This window comes from Triticum urartu, chromosome 1A (genome assembly GCF_056163025.1).
Source record: "Triticum urartu cultivar PI428250 chromosome 1A, HENAU_Tu73, whole genome shotgun sequence".
NCBI lineage: Eukaryota > Viridiplantae > Streptophyta > Magnoliopsida > Poales > Poaceae > Triticum > Triticum urartu.
This window is the reverse complement of record NC_141873.1, coordinates 394,862,132-394,878,401: the sequence shown is the minus strand read 5'-3', so window position 1 is coordinate 394,878,401 and position 16,270 is coordinate 394,862,132. Positions and strand designations below refer to the sequence as shown.

At 46.9% G+C, this 16,270-nt stretch overlaps 1 protein-coding gene across 1 annotated transcript; it reads left to right on the top strand.

Annotated features, from left to right (window-relative positions):
* The first annotated feature begins 9,086 nt into the window (after positions 1–9,086).
* Positions 9,087–12,118, top strand: RANBP1 (RAN binding protein 1). Its single transcript, XM_048679373.2, has 4 exons — positions 9,087–9,343; positions 9,430–9,581; positions 9,698–9,823; positions 11,515–12,118. The coding sequence occupies exons 1-4, from the start codon at positions 9,165–9,167 to the stop codon at positions 11,724–11,726; spliced, it is 669 nt and encodes a 222-aa protein (XP_048535330.1). The 5' UTR covers positions 9,087–9,164; the 3' UTR covers positions 11,727–12,118.
* The last annotated feature ends 4,152 nt before the right edge of the window (positions 12,119–16,270 follow it).

The window sequence follows — 16,270 nt, the reverse complement described above, 5'->3', positions numbered from 1 at the left end:
TAAGGATGCTAAAAGGTTTGCTAGCTCTAGCGATCAATCTATGGACTAGAGCGAGCATCTCGGAGTCGGAATATATGCTTTGATGGAGTGATCAAAGCTTTTAGGTTTATACAATGTTTGCTAGAAACTAGTATTTACAAGAAAGTGAGTGGGAGCACTACAACATTTCTGATAAGTATATGTGGATGACATATTGTTGATCCGAAATAATGTAGAATTTCTGGAAATTATAAACGGTTGTTTGAAGAGTGTTTTTCAAAGGAAAACCTGGATAAAGCTGCTTACATACTAGGCATCAAGATCTATAGAGATAGATCAAAACGCCTGATGATACTTTCAAAGAACGCACACCTTGACATGTTTTTGAAGGAGTTCAAAATAGATCAGTCAAAGAAGGGGTTCTTGCCAGAGTTGTAAGGTGTGAAGTTGAGTAAGACTCAAAGATTGACCACGGCAGAAGAAAGAGGAAGGACGAAGGTCGTCCCCTATGCTTTTGTCATAGGCTCTATACGGTATGCCATGCTGAGTACCGCACCAGATGTGTGCTTTGCCACATGTTTGGCAAGAGGGTACAAAGGTGATCTAGGAGTAGATCACCAGATAGCAGTCAAAATTGTCCTTAGAGAAATAAGGAAATGTTTCCCGGTTATGGAGGTGATAAAGAGTTCGACATAAAGAGTTACGTCGATGCAAGCTTAACACCTATCCGGATAGCTCTGAGTAGAGATACCGGATACGTATAATGGGGCAATAATTTGGAATAGCTCCAAGTGGAACGTGGTAGCAGCATCTATGATATGACATAAAGTTTTGCGAAATACATAGGGATTTGAATATGGCAAGACCCGTTGACTACAACCTCTCTCACAAGCATAACATGATCAAACCCAGAACTCATTGAATGTTAATCACATAGTGATGTGAACTAGATTATCGAGTCTAGTAAACTCTTTGGATGTTGGTCACATGGCGATGTGACCTGTGAGTGTTAATCACATGGCGATGTGAACTAGATTATTGACTCTAGTGCAAGTGGGAAACTGTTGGAAATATGCCCTAGAGGCAATAATAAATTAGTTATTATTATATTATATTTCATTGTTCATGATAATCGTTTATTATCCATGCTAGAATTGTATTGATAGGAAACTCAGATACATGTGTGGATACATAGACAACACCATGTCCCTAGTAAGCCTCTAGTTGACTAGCTCGTTGATCAATAGATGGTTACGGTTTCCTGACCATGGACATTGGATGTCGTTGATAACGGGATCACATCATTAGGAGAATGATGTGATGGACAAGACCCAATCCTAAGCCTAGCACAAAGATCGTGTAGTTCGTATGCTAAAGCTTTTCTAATGTCAAGTATCTTTTCCTTAGACCATGAGATTCTGCAACTCCCGGATACCGTAGGAGTGCTTTGGGTGTACCAAACGTCACAACGTAACTGGGTTGTTATAAAGGTTCACTACAGGTATCTCCGAAAGTGTCTGTTGGGTTGGCACGAATCGAGACTAGGATTTGTCACTCCGTGTAAACGGAGAGGTATCTCTGGGCCCACTCGGTAGGACATCATCATAATGTGCCAAATGTGATCAAGGAGTTGATCACGGGATGATGTGTTACGGAACGAGTAAAGAGACTTGCCGGTAACGAGATTGAACAAGGTATCGGGATACCGACGATCGAATCTCGGGCAAGTATCGTACCGATAGACAAAGGGAATTGTATACGGGATTGATTGAATCCTTGACATCGTGGTTCATCCGATGAGATCATCGTGGAGCATGTGGGAGCCAACATGGGTATCCAGATCCCACTGTTGGTTATTGACCGGAGAGTTGTCTCGGCCATGTCTGCATGACTCCCGAGCCCGTAGGGTCTACACACTTAAGGTTCGATGACGCTAGGGTTATAGGGAATAGATGTACGTGGTTACCGAATGTTATTCGGAGTCCCGGATGAGATCCCGGACGTCACGAGGAGTTCCAGAATGGTCTGGAGGTAAATATTTATATATGGGAAGTCATCATACGGTCACCGAAATAATTCGGGGGTTACCGGTATTGTACCGGGACCACGGGAGGGGTTCCGGGAGTCCACTGAGAGGGTCCACCTGCCCCGGAGGGCCCTATGGGCTATGTGTGGAGAGGGACCAGCCCCTTAGTGGGTTGGGCGCCTCCCCCCTTAAGGCCCATGCACCTAGGGTTTGGGGGAACCCTAAAGGGGGGCCGCCCCCCTTGCCTTGGGGGGCAAGGCAACCCCCCTGGCCGCCGCCCCCTTCTCAGATTGGATCTGAGGGGGCCGGCCCCTCTCTCCCTTGCCCCTATATATATGTGGGGGGTGGGAGGGCAGCCACACACAAGTTCTGGCGCAGCCCTCCCCCTTTCCCAAGTTCTCCTCTTCTTCCGCGGTGCTTGGCGAAGCCCTGCAGGATTGCCACGCTCCTCCTTCACCACCATGCCGTCGTGCTGCTGCTGGATGGAGTCTTCCCCAACCTTTCCTTCTCCCCTTGCTGGATTAAGGCGTAGGAGACGTCACCGGGCTACACGTGTGTTGAACGCGGAGGCGCCGTGGTTCGACGCTTAGATCGGAATCAACCGCGATCTGAATCGCTACGAGTACGATCCTTCATCCGCGTTCTCGCAACGCTTCCGCTTAGCGATCTACAAGGGTATGTAGATGCACTCTCCTTCCCCTCATTGCTAGATTACTCCATAGATTGATCTTGGTGATGCGTAGAAAATTTTAAATTTCTGCTAGGATCCCCAACAGTGCCGCCATCTTCACGAGGACGAGGCTCGCCTCCTTTTCGAGGCCGAATACCCGGTCCCGCCGGACATGCGGGTGCCCGGGGCTTGGAGGATCAGCGCCGGCGGCGTGCCGGTGCCACCACCACCCACTGGGGTGGCGCGGCGTGCGGAGATCGCACGTATCCACGCGTCCCTGCCGCGGGCAGCGAGGGAGGGCCACGATACGTCCCCGATAGCCCGTTCTGAGAGCCCTACTTCCGACGCCGTCACGCCGAGCAGCTCGAGGCCACCAACGGCGTCGTGCCCTCCGGCAGGCTCAACTCCGATGGCCGACGCCGGTGGTGGGGCGTGCTCGGCCGCATGTTGGAGGCCGTCCTCGAGTACATCAAGGGCGGCAACACGCCGCGACTCGAGTACCCCGCTCCCCCGTCCTTCTCACGCCGTCATGGAAGCTCCTGAACGCCGAGGCGCATGGAGCGGCCCGGGGCGTCCTCTTCCTTGTCCGGCCGCTCGCCGGGCCCTCCCTGCCTCCGCCCCGTCAAGCCGGAGCCCCAGGACACGCCTGTCAGCGCGCGCACCCGCAGCTCCGGCGTTCGCATCGGCGACTCCACCCCCCCCACCGGCCGCTTCGTCCTCGTCGAGTCCAAGCCGGAGCCCGGCCTCCCCGCGGAGTACGAGGAGATAGCCCGGCGCGGCTTCTCCGACGAGGACGCCCTGCGGTGGGCGCGGGACGACTACCTCCGGACGGAGATGACCCGGCAGACCCAGGCCCTGGAGGAGATCGCCGCCCGCAAGCGTGGGCGCGAGGACGAGCACAGCATCGTCGTCCTCGACAGCGACGACGACGACGCCCCGGACCGTCCAACCCGTCGCGCCAAGCGGGGGAGGGATGCAGCAGGGACGGCGGCGGCGACTACACGCGGTTCTACCGCCTCCTCGGCATGTAGAACTGCAAAGGCGGGCGGCGGGCGGCGAGCAGCGAGGTAGACGGCGAGGAGCGGCGATGGAGTCGGCGGGGGGCAGCCCGTGCTAGTTTTTTTCTTTTTTTGAAAATATGTTTAAATTTGAACGAACTCGCCGATGTTTGCGATAAATTTGAGCCGTGTTTGCGCCGTGTTTGACTTTTTAAAAAAAACGTGGGCGCCGTGATTGGGGGCATCTCGCCCCCAGTGCGCGGTTTAGCGCCGGTGCGCCCCAGGGGGCGATTTTTAGCCCCTCCTGAGAAGCCAACGGCTGGAGATGCTCTAAATGTGGTGTGATGAGCATCCACTGGTTTGACCGAGCGTTTGATTTGCCGTCGCAGACGAAAGAGATTTGGTGTTTCAAAATATCATGAGAACGGCCTCACCTCATGCAAAGCCTATCTTGAGAGTGGCTGAACCTGCAATTCTGTATTGTGCTTCACATTGTGGACACTAGCTGTAATTCTGACAGAAATTAACAAATGTGATATATGTATCAAATATTGTTAGGTGCTTCGTTTTTGGCATTGTCAATTGCGTATGCTATAGCAACTCGATACTTTTGTGAGAAAGCTTGAACCTGATAACGTAGAGACCATACTTTATTCAGACTAACATGCCTCACACACAAAAAAAAACACGGCCGATCACAAGACGCAGTGAAGCGTGCATGTCCCTCTAAGAGCGTCTCTAGCCGTTGGCCCCCCAGGAGGCATAAAAATCATCCCCTGGGGGCGAGCCGGCGATACAATCGGCGCTGGAGGTGGTTGGGCATCCAGTCGTCGCTCCCAGGTATCGAGATTGGCCTAGTTTTCGGCCCACTTTCGGCGAATAAAAGCCCCATATGGGCGAGAATCGGCCCATTGTGTGGTTCGCCGTGGCTCGGCGTTCAATTATGAACATAAATATTTTTTTATCACATAGTTCATCACAGAAAATCAAATAGTTCAACAAAATAGTGCAACAACAAATAATTCAATACAAATTATATAGTTCAACAAATAAAAACTCATATTTCATCACACCTCGAGCCCGGCGTCGCCCTTGAGCCTCCATAAGTGCTCCACCAGATCCTGCTGCAGTTGATGATGCACCTATGGGTCTCGGATCTCCTGACGCATACTGAGGTAGGCAATCCAGTTTGCCGGTAGCTGGTGATCAACTTCGGCTAGAGGACCCTGCCTGTCGTATGGTTCAGTGTCAAACACTGGCTCTTCCTGCTCGCTCTCGATGATCATGTCGTGTACAAGATGACACAACAAGTCATGATCTCCCACATTTTATCTTTCGACCAGGTCTGAACAGGGTAGCAGACAACATCAAATCGAGATTGGAGCACACCAAAAGCCTGCTCGATATCCTTCCTGCAAGCCTCCTGCACCTTGGCAAAGTGGGACTTCTTGCCTCCTGGCACAACGTTTGAGATAGTCTTCACAAATGTAGACCATCTCGGATAGATGCCATCAGCTAGGTAGTACCCCTTGTTGTAGTGCCGCCCATTGACCTCGAAGTTCACCAAAGGAGAATGACCTTCAACAAGCTTGGCAAAGACAGGGGAGCACTGCAGCACGTTGATGTCATTGTGAGTTGCTGGCATACCAAAGAAGGAGTGCCAAATTCAGAGATCATGTGTGGCCACCGCCTCAAGTACCACTCTGCAACCGCCTTTGGCGCCTTTGTACATCTCCTGCCAAGCAAATGGGCGGTTCTTCCATTTTCAATGCATGCAGTCGATGCTTTCAAGTATCCCAGGAAATCCTCTTGCTGCATTCTGTGCTAGGATCCGAACAGTGTCTTCGGCATTGGGTGTTCGCAAGTATTGCGGTCCAAACACTGCCACGACTGCCCGACAGAACTTGTAGAAACACTCAATGGTGGTGGACTCGGCCATGCGCCCATAGTCGTCGAGCGAATCACCGGGAGCTCCGTATGCAAGCATCCTCATCACTGTCGTGCACTTCTGGATCGAGTTGAATCCAAGTTTGCCGGTGTAATCGTCCTTCTTGCACTTGAAGTAGCTGTCGAACTCCCGCATGGAATTCACAATCCCGAGGAAAAGCTTTCGGCTCATCCGATAACGGCGCCGAAATGTTTTTGTCGCCATGCAGTGGAGCGTCGGCGAAGTAATCGGAGTTGAGCATGCAGTAGCCTTCGAGACGATGCCGGTTCTTTGCTTTCACCCGGCCTGGCGCCGAGCCACCTCGCCGCAACTTTTCATTGCTCGCCAGCAGCTGGGCGAGGGCGGCGAGCACCATGAGATGCTCTTCTTTCCTGGACGTCGGCCTCGGCTTCCTCCTCCAGCAGCGCGGTGACTGCTTCCTCGTCATCCGAGTCCATCGCCGAGGCAGGCAAATCGCCAAACACCTTGCGCCCGGCGGGCGTGTACCCACCGCTAAACTGCCCCTCCATGGCCGGAAATGTCCAGCTGCTCATGGAGGGGCTGCCTCGGCGAATCTCTGCTATTTTTCCAGCGGGGATTGGCTATCTAGCGGTGAAGGGCAGCGGGCGGCGGGCGGTGCCGGGATACAGCTAGTGGCGGCCGAGGGCGCAGGGGGTGGGAGGCGAGCCAGGGAAGAAAGACTTGACTTTTCACCTGACGGTGTGGGCCAGCCACGCTTTTCCCTTGCGCTGGAGCCCCCGATCACCCCCCAGTGCGCCGGGTTCGGCCTGCGACCGCCGGGCCCAAAAATGAGCCGAACCGGCGCTTTTCGATGTCCTGGGGGCGCGACTGGGGCGGTTTTTTGGCGCCGACACCGAAAAAGTGATCTGGGGGGGCTATTGGGGGCGCGCCTGGAGATGCTCTGATTCATGTCACTTTGCCATGAACTACTTTCAATATAGAGCTAAAGTACGTAATTTGCGTACTCTCGGAAAAAAGTCATTTTGCTATGAATGTTGTAATTTAAATTGGATATTAATCTTGTAGTCTTTTGCTATGAATGTTACAATTGCTAAAAGTTACTAGATTTTTTCTATGAATATATTAGAATTTCTTTAGGATGCAAGGTTCTATGTTTATTCTTATCTTTCCCAATCCCATCTCATCTTTGTCTAATGGTGGACGTAAATCAGAGGGGTCCTTTTTACTGATGGGCAGATATGGCATACTCGTTGGCTTTCGATGCTCAATGATGACACTTTGTGCGAACCACATGACATATGAGTCATTTTTCTTTTGGCTTAATTTTAGGTTTTGCTTCACCAAAATTTATACTTGGGTTGCACTCCTTGAATTTTGGCAACAAATTTGGATCTCGCTGATGATGAGAGAACACATTATAAGATAGAAACTAATATATCATCTAGGCTTTGAATTAATAACTTGGACCTTGATGTCCTTTCCAATCGTTCGTGGGTGATTTTGTATCCTATCCGATTATGTATATGCTACAAACTATCTCAATTTTTTTTTGTGATTATTACATAACCGGTTAGGATGAGGAGTGCTTATGTGTTCAATGGAACAGTTTTGGTCCGAGTCATTCTTTTGCAAAACTAGCTATATGAGCAATTTTGCACCACTCTAAATATCTCGACCGAGGCTCTAAATGACATATATTTGGGTACACATGGATAGACTGGATATGTGCGACGAGATCGATGATCGATGGTCTAGACATATAGAGGCGAGATGGACAACAATGACGTAACCAACAAAATCTATTGCAATGTATAGATGCTAAGTGACAAGGGTGAAATGCGATGTTAATAATATGCTGCCATAGATGATATGTGACAAATAGAGACTGTGCGATGATATGCAACATGTGTTTGTATGTGTTGATATGCAATGTTGACACTACGCTTGTATGTTTTGATATGCACTATTTATACTATGCTTGTCTGTGATAATGTGCAATATCTTACATATGATATCATTTGTTATGTCCATGTACATATGTGTACGAGGCAGTGCAATCCTAACTGCCAAAGCCACCACCAATCATCACAGACAAGTCGAAGTGGGACAATCGATCACTACCCACCAACCCTTGGCTGCCCGCAACAATTATCACTAATTGGTCAACCTATTAGTGATGTTGGTCATTATTAATGGTCGATTGACCAGCCAGTGATATCTTAATATGGCCTTTCTTTGGGTAGCCAAGTTTTTGGTTGGGCTTGCGAAAGCCCCGAGTGTCGAATGTTTAGCCCGAGCTTGGCCCATATCCCGAACATTTACTGAAACACAGAGTTGAGCCCATCCACACACTAAAACCAAAGCCAGAGGCATGCCCCGAAGTTTGACGATAGTGACAAAGTCAACATAATAATCAAAATGACATAACATTCATGAAGCTTGATTTAGATAAAATGACGTCACCATAAATTCAACGATCATATATTACACATCCACATAAAAAAATGTACGAGAATCTTATCTTCGCAAAAATAACGTAAAATAAATCCTCACAGGATACAATTAAAGGAGAGGTTTATAAGAAAATGTGACAAAGGAAAAAAACACTAGCGACATCGGTAATATTTTGTTGCAAAACTTGTTCTATCTCAAGCATTAGATCGTTATGTCTGGTTGCAAAGATTGTGAACATAATTTTTTTCAACACTAGTCTGGATTTTTCCTAAGGATGGCACTAGTCTAGACTTAATTATGTACTACCTTAAAACATTTTGGATGACTAAAAGTTGTTCACCTCTTTCTCGAGTCGTAGTTTAGATTAGATAGATAAGTTGCTTATAATGGTATATGTATTCAAGTTTTATATCTTACACGGGTGTTTGCAATTTTTTGGATTTGTTGCAGATCTGTATGTTCAGCGGGAGACAATGTACATGTCGACTACAAGTTATGTGTGATGATTTTGCAACTATTGTAAAGAACGAATTGAGCGTAACTGTGATGGTTCAAGTTTTAGACTTAGCATTGGTGGTCACATTTCCCAGAATTTATTTCAATTATTCCGGTGATGTGCATTTGGTACGATGAGACATTTCCGTCAACTTCAAAGGCGTTTATGGCAACTTTGTTAATCTTAAGAGGAACTCAGTCTCTAAGAGCCTTCATAGGGTGAGTGTATGAACTAGTAACAAATAATTTGTTCAAAATTTAAAAAGTCACGAAAGAAAAGGGACAAAGAAAAGCTATTTTTAATGAAAAAAAGAGAGAAAAATTGTTGGAAGAAAAACTGACGCCGTTGCTAATCGGTAGTGGCGTTGCTAACACGCAGTTCAGACGGTGACCCTACGCCAGGGCCTCGCCCATTACGCTTCCAGCGGGCCCCACTTATGTGGCGGCGCCTCTCCCTCCGTGGTACACAAAAACCCTAGCGCACTGCCCTTTTACGGCCGCCCCCCTCCTCTCGACCGACCTCCCAATACTTCCCTAGGCGTCTCCCTTCGCCCCCCCCCCCCCCCCCCCCCCCCCCCTCTCGCCGCCGCGTCGACTCGGAAGTAACAAGCGCGCCGCCGCCCAACCCTTCCGATGGCGGACAAGGAGCCCGTCGTGGAGCGCCCCGTCGTGGAGGAGGAAGGCGAGGACTCCGCCGCCGCGGCCGCCGCCGGCGAGGAGGAGGACACCGGTGCCCAGGTCGCCCCCATCGTGCGGCTCGAGGAGGTCGCCGTCACCACCGGCGAGGAGGACGAGGACTCTCTCCTCGACATGTAAGCCCCCCCGCGTTCCCCCTAGGTTTGCTCGTTCGGCTCGATCTGGCGCTGATTTTGGGACGGGTTCGTGCGGCGGTGCGCAGGAAGGCGAAGCTATACAGGTTCGACAAGGACGGGAACCAGTGGAAGGAGAGGGGCACGGGCACCGTCAAGCTGCTCAAGCATAAGGAGAACGGCAAGGTCCGCCTTGTTATGCGCCAGGCCAAGACGCTTAAGATCTGCGCCAACCACCTAGGTTTGCAGTTGTTTCCTCAGATTTTGCTCCTTTATTTCCGATCTCTCAGCTGCTTCAAGTAGATTCATCACAGGATCTCATCTGACGGTTATGGCCTTGATCCTCTGTGTGTGCAGTGATCTCGACCACGAAGATGCAGGAACACGCCGGCAGCGACAAGTCCTGTGTCTGGCACGCGGCAGACTTTGCTGACGGAGAGCTTAAGGATGAGATGTTTGCCATCCGGTTTGGCACCGTGGAGAGTGAGTTCTCAACTCTGTTTCCGCATGGGTGTGTCTTGCGTGGGTGGCTTGGTTGGATAACATGCTAGATCACCCTGTTTGTAGCATTAGTAGTTTCTTCTGTATGCTTTGTGAGACACTAGTGAAACATGACCTGGTTACATTCTATAGCTGAACCTTGTGTTTTGTCTTGACCACGTGAATTTTTCTTTTACCAATTTATTATTTGCAAGGCTCAGTGAATCATCAGCAAAACAACATATTTAGGGTGTGTGTTGGCACTCTTTATCAGAAATTACATCTTAAGCATGTGATCTTGTAGTAATCTACTATTTGGGATAAAGGATCATAAAAAATACCTTTCATGATTGGGGGTAGGTGGATTGGGTATAATAAGGGTAACGTTCCAAGAGGCAAGGCCATTCCTTGTCAGAGTGAAGGTGACACGACCACAACCTATCATTGTTTTCATGTGACTCTTGATGTTTTTGAATTTGTAACATTCAAGGTTCTTCTAAATTTAAGTTGTAACGTCCTAGCTATATCATAATATCATGTCTCAATTTTATCGTTTTGCTGTAGTCCACATGGAAGTTCTTTTTGCCACTTTGTTTATGTTAGTGGTCACAGGGATCCTCTCTAATTGACATTTTTAATTCCAGTTGACGAGTACTTGTACATTAATTAAAGTATTTCCACTTGTAAAGTATGATTGATATTTGTAGCTTCAAAATTGCATCTTTTTAGCGGCCTTGTGGGTCGCTGCAATCAAGATCTGGTTGTAACCTGTTAGAACTTTTTAGGGATGAGAAGTTGCAAACTTGGTAGTTTCATAGGTTCCTGACATAATTTGGAATAATGCACTGTCCTAGTTCTTTTGTTTCGTGTTGTTTCCCCCACTAGTAGCCATGATAAATGGTGTATGCTAGCTCTGCCACACACGTTAGTCTTTGTTTTTAATCATGCTCAATGCAGCATTTTGTGTGTAATTCTGTGAAATACTATAATTAGGCATATAATGTCTTGTTTAACCTATTGACTTGCTCAGTATTTATTGTGTAGTATTTCTTATTTCATCCAAGTAGCAGTTGCGTGTTTCGATATATAAATGTTCTGTTGCTACTTATGGCTGTCGTTCAATCTTATTTTTAGCTATAACGTCTCTCCTGCAAATCTCCCTGATACCCTGTTCAAGGAGTCATGTTTAAGCTGCATAGGGAGCCTTTGGATCATTAGCTCACCTAGTTAGGCTAGGCTCCACTGGCCTGTTTGAGCTATACCCTACCCAGGCGGAGCTACTTGTTTGATATGTGGTTAGCTAATCCAACCTGAGCATATTCAAGCAGCAGTATCTTCACCCACTAGCAGGACAACAGTTTAACTCTGCATTTTTCTCTGTTATTGCTGTCAGAAGAGAGCTGCGTAGGCTCTCCCAGCGGAGTAAAGATTTTCTAGCCCAGAATTGCTTGGTAAAATTAACTTTCCTCTACCAAACACCCAGGGTTAGCATTAACATTTAGGAACTAAACACACCTGCAGTGTTTTCCATGTGTTGCCCCAGTCAACCAGAGGTCAACTTTAGTCGTGCAATTTCTTTTGCTCTATGCCACCGTAGTGATAGTGTGCTGATGCTCCATATTTATGTTTTACTAAGTGCAGACTTTGAAACTAGTTGAATGTCTCTGCTAATGACTCCCTTGTCTATTTTTTAGATTGCAAGAAGTTTAAGGACTTGGTTGACGAGATTGCTGAGTCGCTTGCAAAGAATGAGGGCGGTGAAAGCGAAGAAGGTTCTTCTGCGGCTGGACTGCTGGAGAAACTTAGTGTAAGTGAAAGCAAACCTGAGGAAAGTGCAGCTAAGGAGGAATCGACTGATGCTAGCAAGGAGACAGAAACCAAAGCCGCAACAGCCCCCTCAGAGTAGTGGGCAGAGCAACGCCCGTCACAATGGTACTGCTGAGCATTGCTCGGTGGCATGAGTCAGTTTGTCGGTCCTTCCTGTCGACGGAAGTTGGTAGTCGTTGACGATGAAATATGCTGAGAACTTTTTGTGACAGTCAGAAGGTGTCTTGAGCAGAGTCCATCTTCACCCCCGCTGGGTGTTCACGCGTCTGAGTATTTATTGTTATGTAAAATATCTGCTCGCATGGCTTTTGGATGGTGTTGTCTTGCTTTTGTCAAGAACTTGAAATGTAGTCCATGAGTATTGAGTTTGGAACATTTTGGGTTTGAATTGTGGGTATTTGAGTTGCATGTGCTGGTTATGGATTGCATACAGCTTATAAATTACTTGCTATATTATTTTTGCACATTTGATATGCCAGTTCCTTGTTGGTTTGTTCTTCTTACATGTGAGAAGCAGTTCCTTGGTTTGTTCTTATAAAGTTTGAAGTCAGTAGATTTGGATACATTAGAGCTGAAACTGTACAAAAGAAAACTTAGTTACGTAATCTTCACGGAGCTATCAGATCATCTACAATAGGACCCCTCGACCCTCCACGGCTCCACCTATATGTCCGGGTAGATGAGTCCTATGTCCATCTACTCGGTCATGAAAACCTGTCCTATGTCCGGGCTGTGGCACTTCAAAAATCCAACCCATGTGTGGGTGGATATAGGGACGGGAATGGTCCATTCCAAATCTCTTCAAGACGTCTCCGTCCTAGCTTGAACTGCCCTCTCTCCTCTCACCCGTCTCTTCCGCACAGTTGTCACCGTAGATCCGCCGCCACCCTAGCTACATCATTGTCTGGGTGCCCCAACCCACAAAGTCGTCAACCGTGCTGTCACCGTACAAGGTCTTATATGTCACTCTTCCGGACATACACATTGGGCTCTATGTGTTTGATGGAATGTCTAAGTAGTTTTTTTATTCTTCTGCTCATTTTTAGGCGGCGATGGATTTGTTGGATGATGAGTATGGGAAGAAGGATCTTCACAAATTTTGTCGATTCGTCAGATTTGGACGGAGAAGATGCTGAAATAATGACGTTGATGAAGATCCGCGAGGAATTGGAGGCAAGAGGAGCATGTTCTAAACTTTAGGGTTCAATAAAGGGCAGAAGGGTTGTTCCCCCGGGATAGGACCATTGGCGCAAAGCTTTTCTACAAGGACTACTTCAAACCGGACCCAACATCCAAGGTTTTTTCAACATCACTTTCAGATGGGCAGAAATAAGTTCTTGCGCATAGTGAATGCAGTGGAGGAGGTTGATGACTACTTCAAGTTGAGAAAGGATTATTGCGGATAACTTCCGTTCTCTCCTCTACAAAAATCATCGCTACTCTCATGATGTCGGAGTAATTAGCCACGGGTAGCCTCATCAGCTCACCATGGCGTTTCAAGACATCGGGGCCGACTGCGCCCCTCAAGAATCCAAGACCAAAGCGCCGCCTTCTCTCGCCGGCTGGTCCAGGCGGCCGACTGCTAGAAGGCGGCATGACCCAGCAGGCGGCCTCAAGATGGGCCGACTCTTGGGAGGCGGCCCCAAGGTTTCTCAGAGTTTGCACCCTCATAAATACGATGAGACGGGGCGTGGCTACCGCACGCCTCGCCGCCCCTAGTCTAGGGCATAGTGATAACCCACAAGTATAGGGGATCATAATAGTTTTCGAGGGTAGAGTATTCAACCCAAATTTATTGATTCGACACAAGGGGAGTCAAAGAATATTCTCAAGTATTAGCAACTGACTTGTCAATTCAACCACGTCTGGAAACTTAATATCAGCAACAAAGTATTTAGTAGCAAAGTAATATGATAGTAGTGGTAACGGTAGCAAAAGGTAACAGTAGTAAAAGTAATGTTTTTGGTATTTTTGTAGTGATGATAGCAATAGCAACGGAAAAGTAAATAAGCAAAGAACAATATATGGAAAGCTCGTAGGCAATGGATCAGTGATGGAGAATTATGCCAGATGCGGTTCATCATGTAACAATCATAACCTAGGGTGACACAGAACTAGCTCCAGTTCATCGATGTAATGTAGGCATGTATTCCGAATATAGTCATATGTGCTTATGGAAAAGAACTTGCATGACATCTTTTGTCCTACCCTCCCGTGGCAGCGGGGTCCTTACGAAAACTAAGGGATATTAAAGCCTCCTTTTAATAGAGTACCGGAACAAAGCATTAGCACATAGTGAATACATGAACTCCTCAAACTACGGTCATCACCGGTAAGTATCCCGATTATTGTCACTTCGGAGTTAACGGATCATAACACATAATAGGTGACTATAGACTTGCAAGATAGGATCAAGAACTCTCATATATTGATGAAAACATAATAGGTTCAGATCTGAAATCATGGCACTCGGGCCCTAGTGACAAGCATTAAGCATAGCAAAGTCATAGCAACATCAATCTCAGAACATAGTGGATACTAGGGATCAAACCCTAACAAAACTAACTCGATTACATGATAGATCCCATACAACCCATCACCGTCCAGCAAGCCTACGATGGAATTACTCACGCACGACGGTGAACATCATGAAATTGATGATGGAGGATGGTTGATGATGACGATGGCGACGGATTCGCCTCTCCGGAGCCCCGAACGAACTCCAAATCAGCCCTCCCGAGAGGTTTTAGGGCTTGGCGGCGGCTCCGTATCGTAAAACGCGATGAATCCTTCTCTCTGATTTTTTTCTCCTTGAAACAAAATATATAGAGTTAGAGTTGGAGTCGGAGGAGCTCCAGGGGGCCCACGAGGTAGGGGGCGCCCCCCCACCCTCGTGGATAGTTGGTGGGCCCCCTGGCCTTCATCTTTTGTAAGGATTTTTTATTATTTCCGAAAACTTGTTCCTTGAAGTTTCAGGTCATTCCGAAAACTTTTGTTTCTGCACATAAATAACACCATGGTAATTCTGCTGAAAACAGCATCAGTCCGGGTTAGTTTCATTCAAATCATGCAAGTTAGAGTTCAAAACAAGGGCAAAAGTGTTTGGAAAAGTAGATATGACGAAGACGTATCAACTCCCCCAAGCTTAAACCTTTGCTTGTCCTCAAGCAATTCAGTTGACAAACTGAAAGAGATAAAGAAAAACTTTTACAAACTCTATTTGCTCTTGTTGTTGTAAATATGTAAAGCCAGAATTCAAGTTTTCAGCAAAGATTATAACTAACCACATTCACAATAACGCTTAGGTCTCAAGTTTACTCATATTAATGGCATAATCAACTAGCGAGCAATAGTAATAAATCTCGGATGACAACACTTTCTCAAAACAATCATAATATGATATAACAAGATGGTATCTCGCTAGCCCTTTCTGAGACCGCAAAACATAAATGCAGAGCACCTTTAAAGATCAAGGACTGACTAGACATTGTAATTCATGGTAAAAGAGATCCACTCAAGTCATACTCAATGTAAACTAACAGTAATGAATGCAAATGACAGTGGTGCTCTCCAACTAGTGCTTTTTAATAAGAGGAGGATGACTCAACATAAAAGTAAATAGATAGGCCCTTCGCAGAGGGAAGCAGGGATTTGTAGAGGTGCCAGAGCTCGGTTTTGAAATAGAGGTGAATAATATTTTGAGCGGTATACTTTCATTGTCAACATAACAACCAAGAGATGACGATATCTTCCATGCTACACACATTATAGGCGGTTCCCAAACAGAATGGTAAAGTTTATACTCCCCCTTCCACCAACAAGCAGCAATCCATGGCTTGCTCGAAACAACGAGTGCCTCCAACTAACAAGAGTCCTAGAGGGAGTTTTGTTTGCAATTATTTTGATTTAGTTTGCATAAAGTATGGGACTGGGCATCCCGGTGACCAGCCACTTTCTCGTGAGTGAGGAGCAGAGTCCACTCCTCTTGAGAATAACCCGCCTAACATCGAAGATACAGACAACCCTAGTTGATACATGAGCTATTCGAGCATACAAAACAGGATATTTATTTGAAGGTTTAGAGTTTGGCACATACAAATTTAGTTGGAACGGCAGGTGGATACCGTATATAGGTAGGTATGGTGGACTCATATGGAATAACCTTGGGGTTTAAGGATTGGATGCACAAGCAGTATTCCCGCTTAGTACAGGTGAAAGCTAGCAAAAGTCTGGGAAGCGACCAGCTAGAGAGCGACAACGGTCATGAACATGCATTAAAATTAATCAACACCGAATGCAAGCATGAGTAGGATATAATCCACCATGAACATAAATATCGTGAAGGCTATGTTGATTTTGTTTCAACTACATGCGTGAACATGTGCCAAGTCAAGTCACTTAAATCATTCAGAGGAGGATACCACCCTATCATACCACATCATAACCATTTCAATAGCATGTTGGCACGCAAGGTAAACCATTATAACTCATAGCTAGTCAAGCATGGCATAAGAAACTATGATCTCTAGTTGTCATTGCAAACATGTTTATTCATAATAGGCCGAATCAGGGACGATGAACTAATCATATTTACAAACAAAAGAGGTCGAGTTCATACCAGCT